At 43.2% G+C, this 23,615-nt stretch overlaps 1 protein-coding gene across 1 annotated transcript in view; it reads right to left on the bottom strand.

Moving 5' to 3' along the window:
- LOC147712966 (extracellular calcium-sensing receptor-like) overlaps positions 1-23,615 on the bottom strand; it is a 72,413-nt gene that overhangs the window by 37,357 nt on the left and 11,441 nt on the right. Inside the window, exons 2-3 of the mRNA XM_086919751.1 lie at positions 8,324-8,423; positions 7,048-7,339 (exon numbers count right to left, since the gene is read on the bottom strand). Coding sequence (XP_086775877.1) covers positions 7,048-7,339; positions 8,324-8,423 — 392 coding nt within the window. The remainder of the gene's footprint in view (positions 1-7,047; positions 7,340-8,323; positions 8,424-23,615) is intronic.

The following is a 23,615-nucleotide window of genomic DNA, read 5'->3' as shown; positions in this document are numbered from 1 at the left end:
TTACTTCCTGCTCAGCCGAGAGGTGCCCAGCCTGGCCTGCCAAAGACAGTATTTTGCTTACAGTTATCTGCTCAGCTCCACAGAAAACACATTCCAGTCTAGTGAAAGGGGTAAAAATATTCCGCCTGCAGAAGATAGGGCCTAGCCTTCCCATCTCCATTCAAGTGATTTACTGAACCCATTTCCATAGAAGGCCCATGCCCCCACGCAATGCATGAAGAAATATATGCACACACTAGCATTTAGTGATGAGCAGCCTTTGCTCGAGCGACCTTTACTTCAGACAATACATCCTCCAAACACAAGATATCATATGTGCCAAAGGTGCAGGTCGTTCTGACATCCCAGACTCCTCTACTAGTGCTAAAGTCAGCTCCCCCAGCTTCCCCCAGTTACACGTCAATTTCACGTCATGACTAGTCTTGCGCGCACAAGTAGGGTAAAGGTTCCTGCTGACCATGCAGACCCCCTCTATGCATCCACCCACCTATGACACACCTATGACTCATCAAGTGAACACCCACGTGTACGCCTCCTTACACGCCTTCTTTCACGCCCATGTGTTCTTATCTCTCTCTTTCACTTGCTCCGCCTGGAGCGCTCCGCCTTCTCTATTCAATGCAATGTATGTTTTAACTATATATAATGTGTTATGTGAATAAAGAATTTAGATGACGATCCTTCCTGAACCTTAGTGGTGATGGAACCCGATTCTCCAGTAGCTCGAGCTATTGCATTAAAGCCCTTTTGAATCGGACACCACGGACTCTGCCTCTCATTTTATGAGCAATCCTTATTAATGCATAGAAATTCTGACAGGGTAATCAATTATTTACCACATTAATCTGGTGCCCGAATAGGGATGAGTCCCCTTCCCCACGCGCCGGCGATGTAGGTCCAGCGCCCTGACCCCTTCTATATCCATGACGGACTTCAAGTGTACACGACAGCGGGACTTCCTGCCTACTCCCTCAGGCCCACGGAGGAGACGGAGACTGCGACCAGGCATCCACACGAGCCGGTGAGGATTGCGGACCATCCCGACCAGAGCCCAAGCTGAGAGAGCAAGGCCCGAGGTATCCCGAGGCCCACCTGTTCCGAGGCGCATGCGCAGCAGAAGCAGTAGCAGTCCAGTCCAGTATCGAGTTTCCGAGGCCTTCAGTTTTGCTTCCCGGTGAGTACCGTTATTGGGAACGCATAGAGACGGGTTCATTTATTTGATCCCCGGTAAAGACGGGTCTGGGTACACAGATCCGGTAAAGACGTGTTCATTCAGGTGGATGCGGTAAAGACGTGTCTCTTTACGAGACCGGTATGGTTGTACTGTTTTTGCAGTGCATAAAGTAAACAAGTTTTTCAGGATTGTGTTTTTTCTATGTACTAGTTAGGATGTATCTGTTTTTAATGTTTTAATGTTGTGGTATGAATGATTGTTTTCAGTCTATTCTTGTGTATATTGTGTTTTCGTTCAAGTTAGTTACACCATGCCTCTGTTTCCGAAATTACGTCAGATAGGGACCAGGAAAGGGATACTCGAAGAGGCAGTTCCCGTCCCGCCTAGGGACACTCCTGGCCATTTTATGTACCAGAAGCACGGGCTAGATACTGTTTTTAGACTTATGGGTAGATTACACGAAGGATCTGGAAGAGAAATATAGATGGCCTGTCTCAGGGAGAAGGGATGCTGAATGCATTATGAGAGTAGAGGAAGCATTATGGAAAAAGAAAGCTAGACAGTCCCAGAAAGATGCCATAGAGTTGTGGCGTAAAGAAGCGCATAGGAGAACTGAGAAAGAAATACACAAAGCAAAGAGAAGTAAAGAAGCATCAGAAAAAGCCAGAGAAAAAGAGCTAAAGGAAGAAGGTGAATGGGTTAAGGCAGAACAAGTAGATAGACAAAGAAATGCCCTTATTAAAGGCATGTATCCCGTCCTAGCGGAAGGACTACCTAAAGTGACCCCGCAAGTGCCTAGTAATTTGCCGCCACCATTGATCTCGACTAAAGTCCGTAGACATAAACAGACAGCAGCGGACATTTTTCTTTCCTCCTATTTGGAAGACGCCGCTCCGGATTATGTTAATGCAGATTTTCCTCCTTCCCCTCCTCCTCCTGGCAACAATCCAAACAATCCTTTTCTCGCTCTGCCCGTGTCACAGGATCAACCCACACCAGTAGTGACACTGACAGTGAAAGACGACTCAAGTCAAGGGGCAGTGGGAGGGGGGCCCACCACAGACATACTGCACACACCACCACCATCACGAACACTACGAGAATTAGCACTACAACGAACGCCAAAAATTACAGCAACACCTCTTAAACAAACTGTAACGATTTAAAATTGTATATATGATCCAGTACCAGGTGTAGGCTCAATGCTCATGTACTCAGTACGATTAAGACGCGTTGCAGACTATTTGATCACATTACCAGGCATGAAGGGCCATCTAGAAAAAATATACCACTTCATTAGAACGGGGGAGGGACCCGAGAGTATACATGAGGCCATGGCACAAAGAAAGGTGGAGGTTCAATGCATGCTTTTACGATTTTTGATTAATTGTCTGATCAGGAAACAAGACCAGCCAAATAAAGAAGTAACTAAAGGTATGATTGATTGGAGTGACAACATAGCTGCCGGTAAACATGATACAATGTCAAAGATAGAATGTATGTACAGGAAAATTCGTAACGAAATTCTGAACTTACACAAGAATGAGTCAGACGAGAAAGAGGACGACTTAGCCTCTGGAGAGGATGAGCCAGAAACAGAGGAAGTGGATAAACTGAATTACGTAGGTAGAGCAAGGCAGTTTGACAGGCCTAAAGGCCTAGATTACAGTAAACATGGCCCTCCCATACCAGAAAGATATTACCTCAAACACCTATTCCAAGCTACTGAGAATGCACTGAAAAGACGAGTAGGGGGCGGTGAACCTCGTACTATGCATGAACAGGAACTAGCCCGGTCAGCCGTTCAATGGGCTTGTAATTCAAATATATATAATGATGACGTAGTAGCGCAACATTTTTAAGCCTCCCTCTGGAAGAACAGCGTTTACTGGTATTTACATGGTTCAACATCTAATCACATTGAACATTGAGTGTTGAACCATAGGGTGCTTTGATGAACCAGAGGGTGGCAGTGGTTAACCAGAGGGTGGCAGTGGTGAACCAGAGGGTGGCAGTGATGAATCACGGGTGGCAGTGATGAACCAGATGGGGGCAGTGGTGAACCAGAGGGTGGCAGTGATGAACCAGAGGGTGGCATTGGTGAACCAGAGTGTGTTAGTGGTGAACCAGAGGGTGGCAGTGGGAACCAGGGGGTGCAGTGGTGAACCAGAGGGTGGCAGTGATGAACCAGAGGGTGGTAGTGATAAACCAGAGGGTGGCAGTGGTGAACCAGAGGGTGACAGCGATGAACCAGAGGTTGGCAGTGGTGAACCAGAGGGTGGCAGTGATGAACCAGTGGGTGACTGTGATGAACCAGAGGGTGTCAGTGGTGAACCAGAGGGTGCTGTGATGAAGCAGAGGGTTGCAGTTGTGAACCAGTGGGTGGCAGCGGTGAACCAGAGGGTGGCAGTGATGAACCAGAGGGTGGCACGGGTGAACCAGAGGGTGCTGTGATGAACCAGAGGATGGCAGTGATGAACCAGAGGGTGGCAGTGGTGAACCAGAGGGTGACAGTGATGAAACAGAGGGTGGCAGTGGTGAACCAGAGGGTGCTGTGATGAACCAGAGGGTGGCAGTGGTGAACCAGAGGGTGGCAGTGGTGAACCAGAGGGTGGCATTGGTGAACCAGAGGGTGGCAGTGATGAACCTGAGGATGGCAGGGGTGAACCAGAGGGTGATGTGATGAACCAGAGGGTCGCAGTGATGAACCAGAGGGTGGCAGTGGTGAACCAGAGGGTGGCAGTGATGAACCAGAGGGTGACAGTGATGATCCAGAGGGTGGCAGTGGTGAACCAGAGGGTGGTGCTGATAAACTGCCCGCGAGCCCTTTGGGTGTGAGCCCCCACGCTGCTGAGCTGCCCAGGGGTTGTGAGCCCACGCGCTACTGAACTGCCCCAATGCCCAGTGGGTGTGAGCCCCCATGCTGCTGAACTGCCCCAGAGCCCTTTCAGTGTGAAAATCATTTGTGGTCAATTGTCTGGGAGCCCTCTGGGTGTGAGCACACATTGTGCTAAGTGCCCCTCTGCCCCCAGTACATATATACCCGTACCGCACAGCACCATTATGCTCTTGCACCATGAAGTCTGGTGCCTGGATGCTCCTGATCCATGTAGGTGGTACCACCGTCTGGTGCAGTCAAAATGTAAAGTCATAGCTTGCTACACAGCACCAATAAACACGTGTCCCCCCTGGCACCGGTATGCGCTCGTACCAGGCGTGGAGCACCGGCATGCCACTGCACCCTACTGCCCAGAGCCAGCATATGCCTGTACCGGGCAGTTTAGTATGAGATGAGACATTGTCCAGCAGCAGCAGCTACATTCGCCTGAACCCACTCAGCAGGATCAGAATGGCTTTGTACCAACACGTGCAGCAGAGCTATCTTGGACATCTGAAGGATTCTGGGGTCCTGTGCCAAATGTATTTTTGCATCCATGAGTTTCCCGAGCGCCATCCCCGTGTAGCTCCTGTGACCAGGAGGCTGCTTTCTCCTCATGTGCTGCTCTGCTCGGTCTCTGACCCTTTATAAACAAGATGCATGTAAACTCGCATAGAAGCCCTGCCCGTTTGGCCCCGTCCACCACACACTAGCAGTATGAAACGTCTTCCTGCCCGTCCCCACTATATTGGCCAGCTCACTCAAGGGACCTCGGCGCCTTTTGGCGTGGTGGCAAAGTTACAGGCACACGTGGTCACATATTTTTGCAAAATTGCACAAAAATCTGCGAGTTCGCGGGAAAACTCGTGATCTCGCTGATTTTTTTGCCACTTCACACGAATTTGTGGACCGCGAATTCGCAAATTTCGCTCAGACTTACTAACTGGTGCAGCAGTTTACACAACAACTGACAAAATAATACAGATATTCACCCAGTTTAGTCACTATCCAATATATTTAGTGAGACACTATAAATTAGTCAACTAAACAGTTAATCACACTGCTACTAAATCCTCTCTCAAGATAGGAATATATTCACAGATTTTTAAATGCAGATTGGTATTTATATAATCATACATATTTAAATATCAAACCAAACCACATTCACTGGATGATGTCATCAGTGATGTCATTTGAGATGTCATCAGTGATGTCATCAATGATGTCGCTGACCATGTCATAAATGATGTAATATGTGACATCATCACCAGTGGATTGTGGACCTGAGAGTTACAGTTAGTACAACTAACTGTAACTGTAATCTCCCTGGGACACTAACGATGCGTCATATTTACAGTATGACGCATCATGTCGTAAGGAGTTACAGATACTTCAGTATTTCTGATGTATCTGTAGGCGCAAAAGTGACGCATTGCTGGAGTGTGTCACAAAAGTGACGCAAGTCCAGCAATGTGTACTTTCACATGGGCAAGTCCCATGTTGTTAGTGCCTGCGTCATTCTTATAGATTTCACTGCGTCACTTCTATGACTCTTTCTTGCGCCAAAACGCCTCCCTTGCATACATTATACCTGGGGCAGGTATAATGTGGCGCAGGGGTTAACAAAGTGACGCATCTACCTAGATGCGTCACTTTGTAAATATGGTGCAACACAGCACATTTTTTACTCCGCTGGTGCGTCATAAAAAGTGACGCACCAATGGTGTAAAAGTGATGCAAGGGCTCATAAATGAGCCCCATGTTTCTTTCAGTGAATATATATATACTTCCATCTCCTGTTTCACTTAAAAAATATATATATACATTATAGAAAAATTCATCCAGAGATATAGATAGATAGATAGATAGATAGATAGATAGATAGATAGATAGATAGATAGATAGATAGATAGTAGATAGATAGTAGATAGATAAATAGATAGATAGATAGATAGATAGATAGATAGATAGATAGATAGATAGATAGATAGATAGATAGATAGATAGATAGATGCATATTGACAAATCAGTGGTATGTCTTTCCTCTTTTCAGTGATTTGTAACTATTACATGTATGATGTCGCTCTGCTTGTGGCATGGAAAATGGAGCAAGTGGACTGTATTCTCGTCCTCTCAGTTTATTCAAGCTGTTCATCACACAAATAAAAATAAAGGCTAACCAGTTCCCACTGCTTTCAGTGACCGACATAATAATTCCAGCGCAATGCTGGTCTTCTGTTGTGCAGTGCACATTCTGTCATCATCAGTACCTTGATGAATGATGTCAAATTATCTCTATGTCTAACTGACTAACTGGAGCTGAGATTCTGACAGCCAGGAGTCCCCTCCAAGCAGAAGTAATTTTATCATATAGGCAGGGGCAGCCACTCTGGCTGTCAAGAAAGTGAATAGTGCTATCAGTATAATTATTATCTGCCAGATTGATCATGTTCAGGAATCATTTAGTAGGAAGGGGTAAAAACTGAATTCCTTTATATTGAGGCTATTAACTCCATAACATTTGTGGTGCTAGGATTATTTTTTTCCTATGATTACATTAAAATCAATATTCTTAACTTTCAAATTGTTAACTCGTTTTTTACTTGTTCGTTCATTTAAACAGTGTCTCTCGATCACTTAAAGATACACGTTTAAATTTATTGTTAAAATAATGTATGCATTTCCTGATAAAAACATTTTTATACGGTTTTAACAAAAAACGTTTTCCTAATTTCACACATTAAGTTCATATTTCTTGCACTTAATATCTTTTACCAGGAATTGTCTTCTATGTGTACTTCACTCTCCATATTGATAAGACATACCTGCCCAATGGACCAGTTCATCAACTTCTGTACCCAACCATGGGACTAAAACTTAATCTTACTTGTTCCTTTAGTCATTGTCAACTTTTCCTTCGATTGTCACTTACCTGTAATTGTGCTGTAGAAAACAACAGTTGTTCATGCTGAATCATCACCTGTCTAACTATTACCTGAGGGACTTTGTAGACTCCCAGAATGGTGGCCATAGGGATGGTGATGGCTCCAAAGGATTCTCCCACAGCGCCTGGTAGAAGGGTATTTGCACTGCAGTGGAAGTTTGGCACCAGCGCCTCTCTTCCTGATAACAGTGAGAAGGTGTTTGCCACAGCCAAAGCTTCGGACAGGCAAGAGTCATGTATCCTGAAGCCCAGCGTGATGTTGGGCAATATCTTAGGATCGAGATTTATTTCATGGACAGCAAATGCCACCACAAGCACCTCCCTGTAGGACCTCACCTGGAAGCTAAAACACAGAGAGAAGAAGTGTTATTATACCCTCTTTTCAGGACTTTGGTCACAAATTATACTGGACAGTGCCATGTTATAAAAGGTAGAGTACATTCAAGATAAAAAACAGACAGCATATCCATTAGTTCATCATCCCAGTACATTGAGCCATCAAAAAATATAGGGGCAGATGTATCAAGATACCATTTTGCACTTCTCAAATAGCAATTGTTAAGGAATCGCTATTTGAGAAGTGCAACATGGTATGTATGTAGAATTTCGCTATTTATTAGCGATTCCTTAGAATTCCTTAATTGCGATTAGCAAATTGCTAATCGCAATTAAGGAATAATTTCCCCTTCATTTCTATGGGCCAGGAGGCCCATAGGAATGAATGTAAAATTATACTCAATTTGCGATTAGCAATTAGCTAATCGCAAATTGTGAATAATTTCAAGGGTGCAAGGGTGTCTTAAGGACACCCTGCTGCACCCCTGAATTTGATATGTGTACGCATATGGCGCACATACATGCCCTAAGGGCATGTATGAGCGTCATATGGCACCTTTAGAATTTAAAAAAAGTGCTTTTTAAAAAGAATTCGCAAGTTACCACCAACTACAAGTTGATGGTAATTTGCGAATTCTTAGTCAAAAATCGCAACACTGAAATGCTTGATACATTTCAAATATCAAATCACAATTTGCTATTTCTTAAAAGCCTCGCAATGTTAAGGAATCGCTAAATTAGCGATTCCTTAATATTGCGAGGCTTTTTGAATGATACATTCCAATTCCCGTTTTTTTTGTCGCTAACGCTGCTATTTTCCGAATCGCAGCGTTTGCGACAAAAAAAACGGATGATACATCTGCCCCTAAATTTCATGTCAGTTTGTTGCCCGTCCAAATGGGTATACATGCATCTGCACCCTGACATGTCAAGCCAGATAGGCTATAGCTCACTTGCTGTGCATCATATAATTAAAAATACACTAAATTACTTTTCCAGGTCGTGCTTTTCAGTAGAATCAGGCACATCCATTTTATTGCCATCCACCGTGTAGCTAGCAGCATTGCAATGGATGTAAATCTCCTTGTATCCTGAGGAATCATATTGGTGTCACTAACAGTGATTTATCCTAAGGACAATCAACTTCTGTACCATGCTGAATACCGGCTCCAATATGTCAATGTAGGAGAACATTGCCAAGTCAAATGCATGAACCCTATGTTACTCACCCTTTGTTTTCTGCATCATAAAAATCCATCAATCAGGAATCAATGAATGCATTCTGGTGTGAAGTACAGCATATGCAGGTATTTAAAAAGTGTACATTCATGTTCATAAGTGAATAGGATAGTCCACACCTGGGAGCATCAGAACTTCCAGCACTTGTCACAAATAACCACAGGAGGAGTAGGCGTAGTGCCTCTACACAGAGTTCCACTGAGTTGGAAAAAACCTCAGTGGAACTCCGCTCTGCTCTCTCCCCCTCCCAAAGTATTTATAAAGTAAGAGAAAATGCACTTACCTGCCGTGCTGCCTCCTCCTCGCGCTAGCAAGACGTACAACGTAGGAGTTATCAGAGAACAAGGATGGCCAGGACGAGGAAGGACAGCGGCCATGGCAAGGAGAAGGCAGCCATGAAAGGTAAGTGCCTTTTTTCTTACTTCATAATTACTTTGGGAGGGTGGAAGGGCAGGCTAACTATGCGCTGGAACAGATTTGCAATTTTGCCTAAACTCCTCGTTCGCAATGGGATGCGGAGTATGCAAATCTACGTAAACTACGATGACGGAGCATAGTTACCCGCCCAGGTTTAGTCACAAAGTCCATCTCACATTGGTGACGGGCTTTGAACTATTCTTCACCCCAGGACCTGCTGATTTCAGCATACTGGAAAGAGACAGTTTTCAACATCACTTTCAAATGAAAAAGGGTTACAAAGGGCTTCATTCATGATGTTTTGCCGTAGGGCAGCGCCTCAGGGCTTCCTGCTGCGCTGCCCTACGGCAAAATAAAAGGGCAGCAATGCACCGTATCTATCAGATGTGGTGCAGTCCTTTTCCTCTGCACCAGTACACAATGGGCTGCTGTGCACCAATGCAGGCACCTTGGAGCAAGGGTGAAAGGGTACATGCATTGCAGGAAGGCAAACCTTTCTGCACAAAAACAATCACAAGAGGCTTTTTCCTCTTCCAATGTGTGCTGTAGAATTCAGCTCACATATAAACAGGAAAAACCAGGAGAAATAAAGATATATGTCCTCGTTGTGCCTCCCTTACACCTCCCCTGGGGAAGCATACGTTTTTGCCGCTGCCTCAGGGTTACAATTTCTCGTAAATCTGGGGCAGTGTCAAAAAGCCATGAATGTTGCTGGGAACGCCCATAGCAACACCCATTAAACGTCCCTTTAATGCAGAAAACTGCATTAATGAGAACAATATTGAGGAGGCAGCATTAAGCCAAAAAAAATGTTTTAGTGCTGCCTTGTAAACATGGAGCAGGCTCCTGCGCCAAAGAATGCCACAAAAGTGACATCAATGAGGCCATAGATGTTTAGGATGCATGGATGGATTGAACCAAATTAGATATCTTGTACATGTGCCTCCAATACACACAAGGGTCCAGAACTTCAAAGCCAACTTCTTGTATAGGCCTCGTGAGAGCTTCCCATCTACTGCATGCTGGACTGCACACATATCAGTTTTAACAACTGTTGTGTGTTTTAACGTAACCTCAGGTGTGGCTGGCACAGGTAACAGCAGTGGGGTGGTGCGGGGCAGGGTAGGGTGGGAAGTGGACCGATGACCGGATAGGGAAAGTAAAATAAAAAAATAAAAAAACGCTCACCTTGCGCTCGCCGCATCACCCAGTCTAGCTCCTTCACTATGTAGATTTTCTATTTGAGTAGCATCTCTCTAGATGCGTTCCTAGGCAAGAATTGGGACACCAGTTCTTGGTTGTGCTCGACAACTTACTGTTTGAGAGCCACTTGTGAGGAAAAACTCTGCCACATGTCAGAGCAGTTGGCGGAGTTTTGCCCCCATCCTGCGTTACAAGCAAGAGTGGGCAAAACTCTGCAAAGTCCCCCGGGGAGTAGAATTTATTGCCCATGCCTGCATATTACATTTTATAAGCGTAATACGCAAATGGGAAGATATGTCTGATTCATGTTTAGTGTCTCTGGAATCGTAATTTAAAATACTAACTTACGGTGAAGTAGGATTTTAAGTTACAACTCCAAAATTGCCACTTTTAGAACTTTAGCATTTTCTTACTTTAGCCATTTGGTGCCTGCAGGCTGTCTCTGGTCACATGACTGGGTCTAATTGACAGTTGGACTTTATGTATTCCTAGGAGATAGCCATACATAGTGCTTGGTGTGACTGAGTGGGCTATTAGTGACAGAATGGTAGGGGGAAGCTAGGACCAGCCTCACTTACACTGAATAGGCTGTGTCCTGTCCCTACACAAAGGACTGCATACTCCCTGTAATTAGTCTGGAGTCAGTTCTGGCATGGCAGGGAATCTGTGCACTACACACGCATGCCTCTAAAAGCTTCTCCTCACCTAGGGTGCTACCCAGCAGAACCAATGCATTTATTAAGCAGCACATCCCCTAGCCAAACCGATGCATCTCCTCAGCTGAGCGGTGCATCCTCAAGCAGAACTAACACTTCACCACTTGTACGTGGTTTGAACCCGGTGCAAAAGGCCTGCATCACCCTCACAGTCCGCAGAACCAAAAAATTGCCAAAACCGAGGTTCATCTCTTGCCCAGGTCCTCGCATCTTTCGCCAAGGGTAGCCTCAATGACGACGATGGACTCTGAATCACATCCATGGAGCGTTTTAGAACCGAAGCATCACCAGCTACGTTCCTCATTCCCGATGTCAGGACTTCACATTGCAAGCCTCGTCAATAGGATCCTTGATGACAACGCAACAGGAGCTTGCACCACAGCCTCATCCCATCTCAGAACCAACACATTGCCTCGACTGCATGGTGCTTCTTCGACCCGGATCCAAGAAATTCACTAACAGCCAGGATTTAAGGTACTTTGTTCAGTGGGCCTGACTGGGTCCCTGTAGCCCACCTGCGCTCCATCACAGTTGGCCTGACCTTGTGAGTTTGTCCCAGTGCTACGCAACCAGACATCTCTTGTTGGCACTTTGCACTTTTTGTCGCTCATTCAACTTTAAACTTTAAAATTCAGCATATCGGTTTTAATGATTGGAGTTTTATAGTTTTGGTCTTGTTTTATTGATTGAAAATCACTATATTTTTCTGAACCTAGTGTGGAATCTTTTTGTCTGGTGTTTGTACTGTTTGAAGTGTTGCACACATACTTTACACAATGTCTTCAAGTTAAGCCTAACTGCTCTGTGACAAGCTACCAGGGAGTTAGCACAGGTTAATTTGTGGGTTGCTAGTTCCTTACCCTGACTAAGATAGTGATTGCTGCTTGTCCAGGACTCACATTACAGTCAACCAGTAACCACATTTCTAACACCTAGTGACTTGAATTCAGAAATATATTCCTGAGTCTGGCACTCCAAGTAAAAACAATTATGAGCTATATTAGCATCTGTTAGTGGGAACATCTCTGAATTTTCCCCAATTATTTTGTGAGCAAGAGTGAGTCACAAATTTCACAATTTCTTTAATGATGGAATTCACTTTGCTGCCTGGCATTTGTAATCAAAGAATAATGTTAACGGCACACAATAACAACAACAGAGACTTACCTCTAATAAATTTAATTAGTAAGTAAGTTAAAGGCATTTCACACGACTGCCCTAAAATTCTATGATGATGGCAGTCGCAGAGAGACCAGGACAGACATGAATGTATGTAGGTTGTGCAAAGGCAACCTCTGAGAAATTACCCTATATTTAATCTGTTAGCATAAGTACAGAATCAATGGAAGCTGTCTACATCATCCCTAGGCAGGGGCGGATATCATGGAGTTTCACTCCACAGAGTTACTCAAAAACTCAGCCGAATTCTGCAGGGTTCCATGAGCGGGCAGAGTAGGCAACCTTCAACATGCCCCATTGCTGTAATTATTCGTTTTACTACTTTTCTTCAGTATTACATTGCTCAGGTGTTATTATCTTACGTTATGTCCCATTTCTCTATTTTATATTTTATTCTTTTATGTTATTTTTTATTTTTCATGCCTTCCAAGTGTATTTATTGAGGGCCGAAATTGGATGCACTCAGGTGATGTGAATCTCTGTGACAGTATTGTTTCGCTCAGCTGCGTTAATGCCGGCATCTGCGGGTGCAATATAGGCATGTCAATCCTCTCTGTGTAAGTAAAACCACTGCAACCACAGTGATGCGTTTACTCACTGTTCACCACAGGTGCTAGGCTTCTGCCAAAGGGCCAAGAGGAATTGAGGCTCAGAGCGCCCACATTCTGTGGCCTGCCTGGCACTGGGTGCCGCGTGTCAGTGCCTCCACTGAGCCACACTGACTTTTGGAGCTTGCTGAGGTCCGTCGCGGAGTTTAGCAAAAACTCAGTCAACTGCAGAGTAGCAAAGTTTACTGCCCACAGGTACTTACAGGTCAATGTCAGTCCCTTGTGCTCTCACCCTCTCTCCAAACTTCCTCCTACATGCCAGATAATGGGTAGGTATGGATTAGGCTGCCCACATGCCCACGTTTCTCCACCAGGTGTTCCCAAGCCAACAGCAGTAGAGAGAGACTAAACTAGAGAACTCAGCATCAACACACAAACCTGGAATACCTGGATCACTGTCTCTCTTGTGGCTGGACCACGTGTTCCCAGAGCGATCTCTTATGGAGAAAATTCAGTGGCAGGCATACAGAGGGCTTGTCCCTTTCATTGCAGGCTTGGGAAGTAAATAGAAACAAAGTCCATCATGGTATTGAGTAACCAATGACACACTGAAAAAATCCTTCATGATACCTTAGCCTACATACCAAAAATAAAACCATTCCACTTAATACGAATTTGGATGGATCTCACCTTCAAAATTTTCACAGGACATCAACTAACTGGTTTTACTTTTGTTTAGTTTTACTGTTGTTGTGAGGGCGTTGAATTCTCTAGTCTAGTCTCTCTATATTGCTATTGACTTGAAAACACCTGGTGGAGAAGGGTGAGTGCTTGAACAGCATAGTCCACAATATCCAGCATCTGGCATGTCGGAGGAAGCTCGGTGAGAGGCACTGGCGTAACGAAAAGTGAGGGGGCCTCCCTGCACGGTACTTAGAGGGGCCCCCTCGGGGCTTAATGAGGAGCTCTTTGGCCAGAGTGCAGTGCCGAGGGGGCCCCTTTGAGGTAGAGGCCCCCCGCACTGCAGAGGCTGCGGGGGCCTGTGTTACGCCCCTGGTGAGAGGGTGAGAGCAGCGCAGCAGGGATTGACACTCATCTGTGAGTACTTGTGGTCAGTAAATTCAGCTATGGAGGTTTTGCCGAATTCCACATTCTGAGGTGAGCGCTGAGCAGGCAAAACTCTGCAAACTCCGCCAGCAGAGTACTGCCATCCCCTAGACAGTACCTGCTGGCATTTTACTGTCCACATTCAATATGGACATGGGGCAATAAAAGTAGCAGTATTGGTGGTCATTATCAGCTTTGGACGTAGTATGATCGCAGCCTCAAGACATGTTGAGGGCAGTCATAATTTCTCTATCTCTGTATTGTATGTTCTCAAGAGTTGTGAAATAAACAGACCTGCATGCTTCACTAGGAGTTCATCATCACTGGGGATTTCCCACTTGCCATTCCCTAGATGGTCGCAGAGAGTTCCTCCATCATCAAGAGTCTATTGAGAACCCCCCAGACTTCTCCCACAAGCCATGTGAGTAATACTGACTAAATGTTTCATAACATTCTAGTGGATAGGATGTGACTACTCTACCAGTGAACACGGTTGTCAGTCACCCATTTTACTGTGTAATTCCCAAGCCAAAGTTCTAGTTGGTATATAACCCTTGCCAAACCTACTGGCCCTCTTACGCATACCTAAATATAACAATTATTTGTGCGCTATTTCCCTGAACTCCTTAACCTTGATGTGAATTCCAGTCAGCAATATTAGGATCATATTCACATACCAAGCTCATCATTCCCTCCTCCAGTTTGTTTAGGAGTTCTAGTAAAGTCCTATGAATCCCTGATTTTTTGGGAATGCACAGTCTGTGGATATAGGCATTAAGACTTTTAGGCCCAGAAGCATCATGCTTAAAACCGCTCGCAAAGGGGCAGATTCTTACAATCTGCCCCTTTGCGACTAGTATTTTTGCATTTGGGATGCAACATCCCAAATGCAAAAAATTGCAATTTAAGAAATCGCAAAATTGCGATTACTTCAATTGCTCTTGCATTTAAGGAATCTCAAATTGAGATTCCTTAAATGCAATGCATTAAAGTTAAAAAATTAGCGATTTCGCTAATAGGGGGCGCAAATAACCATGAAGTTGAACTTCATGGTAATTTGCGTAAACATGCCCTTAGGGCACGTGTGTGTGCGCAAGATGTACTCATATTCAGACTTCAGGGGTGCAGCAGGGTGTCCTTTTGACACCCTGACACCCTTGAAATTGCAATTCCAATTTACAATTCTCTAATTGAGAATCGCAGTTTGAGATTGTCTTCCCATTCATTCCTATGGGCCTCTAGGCTTGATGCATCTGGGGGTAAAAGTAGATCTACCTCATACAACTAGTCCTAAATGTTAAAGTAATTAGCAGCACAATTTCATGATTTCAGATTTCAATACTTAGTGAATCAACTCTGAGCCCTGTAGCCTCAAACTTCTACAGGTCAGTGGGTGGTGGAGAATATACCAAGTCAGCTGTACATGGGAATGGTCTGGTACAGTTCTAGGAAGAATCCCAATGCTGAGTACATTCGACACTCTGCACACAACAGGAGCCACGGGTCTAATATTGAGCTGGAATTGTGTACCAAGGAGTAATATGTGAGTTATGATATGCAGGATGCAAAATTCTCCAGGCATCTGACAAGTTTCACACATGCATTATCTGGTGCAAGGTCAGAGATGTCTAGGAGTAGGGTCTGAAATTATTTGCAGTGTTTAATGTGATTTTGAAGCACTCCTTCCCAAACAATTTGCATGTGCGAAAGAGAAGTCTATTTATAAATAACCTCATTAAAAAAATCAGATGAATATGATTGACGGGGACATAGACATTAATAACAGTGAAATTCTCTGAATAGTGACTACCCTATGCAATCACAAATATGCCCTGTGCATCGCATGCTCTGCTTTGAAGGATAAAGCTAACCGTTTTGTGGATGAACGTGATTACACCCCTAGCATGAGAAGAGTTGGAAGTGAAGAATCTATATTTACTACAGGATGCAGCAAATGGATGGGAGTCTTTCAGCTATCGATAAGTCTCCCGCAACTCAGTTCTATTTAGGTTATATCGGTCCAAGCAGGCTAACACCTGGCGTGCTTGTCTCAGATTATTTATTCCCCAGAAATCCAGGTAAGTGTCATTATTGGCCGTATTGTGCCCATTCATTGCTTGCCTGGTGGCCATAATAACCCTGGGGATCGTTTGTGCCTTTTTGTCCAAAATGAGGGATTAGGGTTAAATATCCATTTTTTATCATGCTGGCAGCAGCAATGTTGGGCCAACTTTAACTGTGTTGAAAAACTCCCCAGCCATCCGATATCCCGAATGTCAGCAAATTTTCCAGCCCCAAGCTTATGAGGCGCAGTCCCTCTATCTTCAGTCACAAACATGCAGAGGTGAAGTGCACACCACACCTGGGTGGGCTATGGGCAGAAATCCAACTCAGCACCCTTCTGTATTAACTGTAGGATACTACTGAAAAGCTGCACACTACCCAACTTCACTGCAACATAGTAGACGTTGCCCATACCTTTCACCAGTATGTAGCATTCTATCAGATCATATCACAGGTTGGTTTGCAGCACCTTACCATGAATTCAATCTTTCAGACATGTACTTGGTAGTGTTACCGCTACTATGCATAATTGAACATGTAACAAAGAGATGTTAAAATAACACAATACTTATTTGAACATGTCAGCCACCACTGCTGAACCAATACTTTTTGTGTCCAGACAATTCAGTTTTATTACAGTCTAATCTCATAACAGGGCCAATAATGCAAGCAAGAACACTACACACTATTTATTACTGATGCAAGTATCAACATAACCATTACAAGCCAGGCAAAATGCATCTTAACCATCATGGGACACAATACCAAGTCATTGTCACTTAGGGAGGAAAAGCGTGGGGTGAAGCAGATGGCTCAATTTTTGGCCTGTGGCGATGGACCTCTTCTGCGTATGATCTATGATGTGCAGCAAAATAAAGCCAAACACGGCTCATACAGAGGAAGGAGTGGACCTCTATTTCATAGTTTATGTTGATTTTTTCCAGAGAACATTGTATTTAATGCTTCAATTCTGGATTTCCTTCTTGGTCAGGGAGAAATGATCTTCTGTCTTCTTGGACTGAGAAGTCAAATCCAGGTAGAAGGAAGTAGTGGATCTTTTGTATTTCATGTCTGTCCTGGCCTTGCTTAGGCGTAGCACATCATCATGGTCCATAAAATTTAACAGTATAGCAATGATGGGCCTCAGGTATTGGACAGGACAAGTAATCTACGTGTACATTGTACGATAAAGGCTTGGGAAAAATACGTAGTGGTTAAAACAACTGAATAAGCAGAGACTCAACAAATTACTCTATATTCAGTGGAGTGTTTGATTCGACAAGACCCATGATTCTGATGTTTTTTTACCTCAATCTTCCTTCTAAATTAAACATCTTGGATTTCAGTGTCAGCACTTTTTAATCAAGCTGCTGAGTTTACTATGTGCTTCTTTTACATATTTATTACATCTGAAATTCATAATTCAGCAATGTCCAGATAAGTGGCATGCTTTTTGATTCAATCTTTTTATTGATTTAGTCTACTAGGTTATCTATTGCAATTGATTGAGGACAAACTGTACTTAATTTCCCCCAGCAGTGGCATGATGTCATTATCTGTACCCCAACCAAACTCCCACCAATGATCAGCAACATGAAAGTACCTGTCTCTAACTAAATTGAAGCCTCCATTGAATTTAATCCCTACAAACTTGACAAAAATGGTTAAGTAGCTCATACACAGATTATGCTAGCTCGCTTTTGGCGGGGATTAATCAGTCGGAACTCACCCGGCTGCAGCGAGTTCTAAATGCTGCAGCCAGAGTGGTGATAGGTCTGCCAAGGCAGTGTTCGGTCTCTAGCACGCTGCGCTCTCTCCATTGGCTTCCTGTGAACCAGAGGATCAAATTCAAGGTATTATGCCTTGCTTTTAAAATCCCCAAGGGTTCATCCCCCCCAAATACTGGAGAACTTGCTGGTACCATATGTACCCTCGCGAACCCTCAGATCTCTGGGCCAAAACCTAGCAGCTGTTCCGCGCTTCAGGCTGAGTAGAGCCGGTGGCCGCTCATTTTGGGTGTTAGCGGCGAAGTGGTGGAACTCTCTCCCCCCTCACACCCGGGCTCTTGAAGACCTTCTGCAATTTAGATGCGCCATTAAGACTATTTTATTTGTCTAGCTTTTATTAAATTGTATTCTGCTGTTCCCTCTTTCTGGCCTTTTAACTGAGTTGGGTTTTGTGTACCTTGTTATGCGCCAGGACACCCCTTTGCTGGGGCAGCTGTGCACGGTATAAGTGCGAATAACATAACATAACATATAGTGCAAAAGATTAGTAAAATAGTGCCTTAAACCCAAGGTAGAACTGCCCAACCCCCTCCTCACTATGCCAGTACAACATACCACCATATAATTCCTGATATTTTTGTAACTAGGCAGAAAGGTGTAATACGCAGAAAATGCAGTATTGTTTACAGACTTATTAGTCATTAATCTGGAGAAATTTGAAAGAGGCTGTTTCGTGAACAAACACAAAGAGAATACTCCGTGACCCTGATGAAGTCCTTGATGGTGACAACACGTGTTGGCAGTGCTTTTGCTGTCTGTTTTTAAAGGAGCTGAAATGAAGATTAAAATCTTTTTTAATCAACACCTGAGTCTCCTTTGCAGACAGCACATACACAAGGACATTGTTTGAAAAAATTGGTACTTTTAGTTTATTTGATTGTATTGAATAAGCTCCCCTTTTGGTGGTATTTTGAATTGTAGCTTCACTTGCTTTAACTCAGGCTTTCACATTGAAACCCTGAATTGTGGCCGAGGAGAAAAGTTTAAACTATTGTGGGGATTAGTCAGGGACTTCTAATGTATTGTATGGATACCACTTAGTGCATGCTAATCTCCATAGTGTTGAGGAACAGTAGCCACAGGGCATAGAAGAGGCATGCTCTAGCACCCATTGCAGGATTATCCCAGGGACCAGAGGTAGTGCTAGTCTCTCACCACAATGCAAGAGCTTAACTACTAGTGTTCTGCTCTGCATGTGAATAAGTTATGCATACTTTAAAGGATAAATCTGTGAGCACTCCTAATGATTCTCTAATTCAACTAGCAGTTAAATAGTGCCACGTGCAAATGCATCAAACATTGCATATCTTAGGCATCATATGATTGCCTCCGTTTTGCATAACCCAGTAGCAACAGTATCCAAATCCGATTCATCACCAGTTTTCGTCCATTCACTGATCCCGGTAGACAAACAGTTCCACTCCTGGAACCCTTTAATTGAATAGCACATCTCCCTACAGCAGCTGAACAGCCAGCACCCTCTGGACCATTACCTACCTGACATCAGCACAGAGTCTCACCCGAAGCCTCAGAATCAGTGCGACATAATAAATAAGACTCAATAACTTAATTTTCCATCTGGTGCTTTTCTTATTCAAAAGAATAGAACTTTTAAAGAATATAGTACATGTAATAATATTATACACATTAAATTCCAGCTATTTCTATAAAAATCCTGATAATATTTAGGAGAGCTAAATTTAGATTGAGACATTTTCCCAAGCGATTAATGTTTTCCACAAGTCAGCTTTTGTGCTTTTAACCTAACCGTGTTAAGTGTAAATTCTTAAATGTGCCCTAACAACATGTAATAATAATTAATAAAGCCCTATCTAAAAGGATCTGAATACACTGTAGCAGCTCAGTCTCAACAAAGATCTAAAAACAATTAGCTATGTTGTGGAGCACATTGTATATTGCACAACTAAAGTGGAGCACGACCTTGATGATGAAGCATATTATGTAGGTAAATGAGTGTCTGTGTGTCTTGTAAAAGACACCCATAGGAGATGTAATTTAGGTCCTTAAGGAAAGCCTAAACTAATAAATACTGATGCCACAAATTATATTGTGAAGTTTAATCCAGATTTAATTGATGCTGATATTTCATTTTACCAGTAAAAGCTGAATGGAAGTATACTATTTGGGACCACATTAATCTAATTTATTTCTCCCCTTATGTTGTCATACATTTGTCGCAGGATAATCATTGGCACCATTCTGGTTGAGCCATGTACCAAGGGTCCTTAGCAGAGAGCCTGAAGGCTATAATCCAACAAAATGTAAAAGTTAAAGGACCTAAAACACACAGCAGTAATCCCTGTTGAAAAATGCATACATTTATCATGTTAATCCAAAGGTTGGGGGTTGTGGTTTGACTCATAGAGAGTGCTGAGAAAAGGGTGTAACCCTGTCTATACAATACAATGCCTTTAAATGTAAGACATCATATTTTACCTATAAAGCTGTACTTCTCTGTCTCTCTTGTGTTTAATATTTTGAGTATCATTTCCTAAAATTCACAACGACACTGATAAAAGAAGTAGTGCTAACACTATCTTTTGACCCAGAATGTATAGGTGAACTGTGAAGGAATTATTTGTGTACTAATATGAGAGTGAATAGAAGTGAATTATTTCAGTCTGACTGAAGATAAAATATGGTCACTACCAAAAGCTCCATATGGACAAAAATCGCAAGCTGTAATGTCTATGCAACTTTTTGGTACTGCAATAAAAACAATGTTAAAAAAAAAAAATGGACAAAAATCGCAAAACGAATTTACTCCATCTTTAAGGTGGGTGGGAGCAGTGCAGCTCATAAGGCTACTGTAAAAATGCTAAAAGTGACTTTCGATGTGAATGTGGCCCTGTATAGCCAAAAACCTTAAGAAATCAACTCCACCGGTTGGAAATCATAATGAACTGGGAGAAGAAAAAAGTCCAGTCCAAAAACACATGACTAATCATGGGTGCTAAAACAGAGAACCATTACAACTCCTTTTATATTAATACCTCTGATGGCTATTAAAAAACTAAAGGTACGACTGGACACTACTGTCAGGGCTGCTTCAGCCATATGTTAGAAAGTACAGACGTCATATTTACTATGGTAATGCAGTGGTGCATATGTGATTCCTTGAAATGTCCTAGTAAAATGTCACCCTGATAAAACTGGGGTTTTTTGATTGGCAGACATATGCACCCTGTCCAAGAAGGAACCTTCACGCTAGTCAGGTTAAACTAGATACACCCAAAAAGAGAACCTGTGCTCACCCTCTGGTAGCTTGGAACAGAGGAGGCAGGCTTATACAAAGAGGCAATGAGTAAAGTATTTTTGCAACGCACACTCATACACAGTAACACAATCAACACACCACAAAAGACTCCCCAAAGGTTTAAAAAAATAGAAAATATTTTCAGAAAAAATCAAGACCAACATGATAATAATCCAATTAGTAGAACTGGGGAAGGAGTAAACCAAAAATATTGCTTAGAAGTAAGGGTGGGCATAAAATCCGTTTCGCAGGCGAATTTGCGGATTTTCAGCGATTTCGCAATCCGCGAATCTCGCAAAATCGCGGTAAAATCCGCGTATCAGAGGGGACGAATTTTCAGCCAAGGAAGGGTTACAGCAGCAGGTGCAAAAGTTGAACCTCATTTCTTTGTAACCTTTTACAAAAGGGTTACAAACAAATTAACTTCAACTTGGACACCTGCTGCTAATTGCTTCCTAGCGCCTCGTTATCTACTTGCAACTATTCTCTGACCCTGCTCTGACCCTTGAAGCAGGGTCAGAGAATAGTTACAAGTAGGCAACGAGGCACCTGTCCAAAGAATTAAACCTCACAGGAAGCACTTACAGATATAAAAAACAGGAAGAAGGGAGAGGATGGCAAATACACCCATTTTGAGTTGTCAGGAGGGGTTAAACTGAAAGAGACCTTTACAGCACAATTTTCATATGCATTTTGCTAAAAATAAAAAGCTGTATGTTCTGTAGGGGCAACTCAGGAATCTGGCCCTTCAGAGATCCGGCATCTCTTTCTTTCTCTCGTTCTCTCTCTCCCTCTCTCTTTCCCTCTCTATCTATCTATCTATCTATCTATCTATCTATCTATCTATCTATCTATCTATCTATCTATCTATCTATCTATCTATCTATCTATCTCTCCCTCCCCCATAAACGACTGCATGGGTAACTTCGCTATGCAAGCGGCTCGCGAAGACGCAAAAAGCCCTGCGAACATGCAAAAAACCCCGCGAACACGCAAAAAAACCCGCAAACACGCAAAAAAACAAAAATCCGCCAATTCGCACAAATTCGCGAATTTTGCGGATCGCGAATTCGCAAATCCGCAAATTCGCGGATCGCGAATTCGCAAAATTCTCCCATGCTTACTTAGAAGTCAATAGCGCTAAAAGATTTCTTGAGGGCCTGCTACACTGAGGTGAATCCAAAGTTCATGCTGAACAAGATGGAGGACAGGCTGGTTACAGGACTTACCATTAGAAGTAATGGGGTAACCCAGTGACCTTCCGAACCTGGGTGAGTGAGCTTAACAACAACAATGGTTCTGTCGGGGAAGGCAAATAAATTGAAAAATGTATTGAATACAAAAATAAAACAATATATCCAAGGTAGGATATATAGGGAAACAAACACTGACCACAGTAGTTATGAAAATACATCTTTTAGTGTAAACCCTATGGTGACTGAATTCACAGTTGTTTTAATAGCTGCCCAAAACAAACAAAACACATGGACTGTGTACACATTGAGTGAATAAGTTGTGACTGGTGACAAAGTGTTGTAAATACTTTGAAAAAGTACAAACATAATCAAACATATAAACAAAACATTACATCAAGATAGTCCACTTTAGAATACAGTAGACTCAAATGGATAATTTATCTCTTTGTTTTGTTGAGGCTCAGTGTGGACGGATACGTGAACATAACGTTGACGTTTTGACCCTAGATAAATGCGTATATTTGTGTGCATCAGTCGCTGGTCTTCATCAGGACTACAAAAAAAAGGGAAGTGGGACAGCCTGTGGATATAAAATGAAGAGGGGGTAGGTCAAGGCCTTATGTGTGTCAGTGATAAAAACAAATAGGGCACAAGTCAACTAGTTAATGGAGAGTGTTAGCCGACATACTCCATGGTCATATATGGTGAAAGAATTTCTATAAAACAAGCAAGGCGAAACTCAGGCCTCTGCTGATAAACGTAATGTCTGTATGCCCTGTTAAAAACAATGGTAGAAGCATACCTTGTTCCTTTATATATAATCTTCAGCACCGTCCGGTGGGAAGATCGGTGGAATGAGTACCGCAGCAGCGATCACCTAAAAATGAGTAAGGGGTCCTATCTCAGCCCATGATAGCATGTACACAGTGGCTGCACAGATGATACAAGGCCTCGAGCAGCGCTTTGTTAGCCTCTAGTTAAGGGCCACAGTGATAAAGGTGGTGGTCATGAAAAGCCATAGTGCAAAGAGATGTGTATATGAAGTGAATCCTGCGCGTCACGTGCCAATTATCTACCGAGGACGAGTGTGAATTATAGCGCACTGTTAGTCACTGCGTTTACACAAATGTGGTCAAAGCATGCATGAACGAAGAAGCGCGATGCCGCGAAACAAGATGGCTGCTCCCTAATGAGCTCCGGGATGACGAGGAGCGCTCAATGACGACGGGCTTCGATTTTGGAGGCTTTTCTTGTAACAAACAGCGGATTCTTCTGTCGGAAGCTACCCTGCTCAACTGGGTACGCTTGTCAGGCACAACATGCTGTTTTTTACCTGAAATTTAGATGGTTGGCTTTGTATAGGATGACGGCCGCCATTTTTTTTTTTTTTCTTCTCATCACGCAGCGTCTTTTTCTCCTTTATCTCGCTTTTTTCTGCTCCTTGCCGCTGCTTCTCCTCATGGCTTGCCTTTTTGTCGCCATTCCTGTTGGAGATTTGTTTTTTTTTATCTGCTGAGCCTTTTTCCTCCATGATGTTTCTTTAAAATGTG

The sequence above is a fragment of the Lissotriton vulgaris genome, chromosome 5, assembly GCF_964263255.1.
Source record: "Lissotriton vulgaris chromosome 5, aLisVul1.2, whole genome shotgun sequence".
NCBI classification, from domain to species: domain Eukaryota; kingdom Metazoa; phylum Chordata; class Amphibia; order Caudata; family Salamandridae; genus Lissotriton; species Lissotriton vulgaris.
This window is presented reverse-complemented; position numbering and strand designations above follow the sequence as displayed.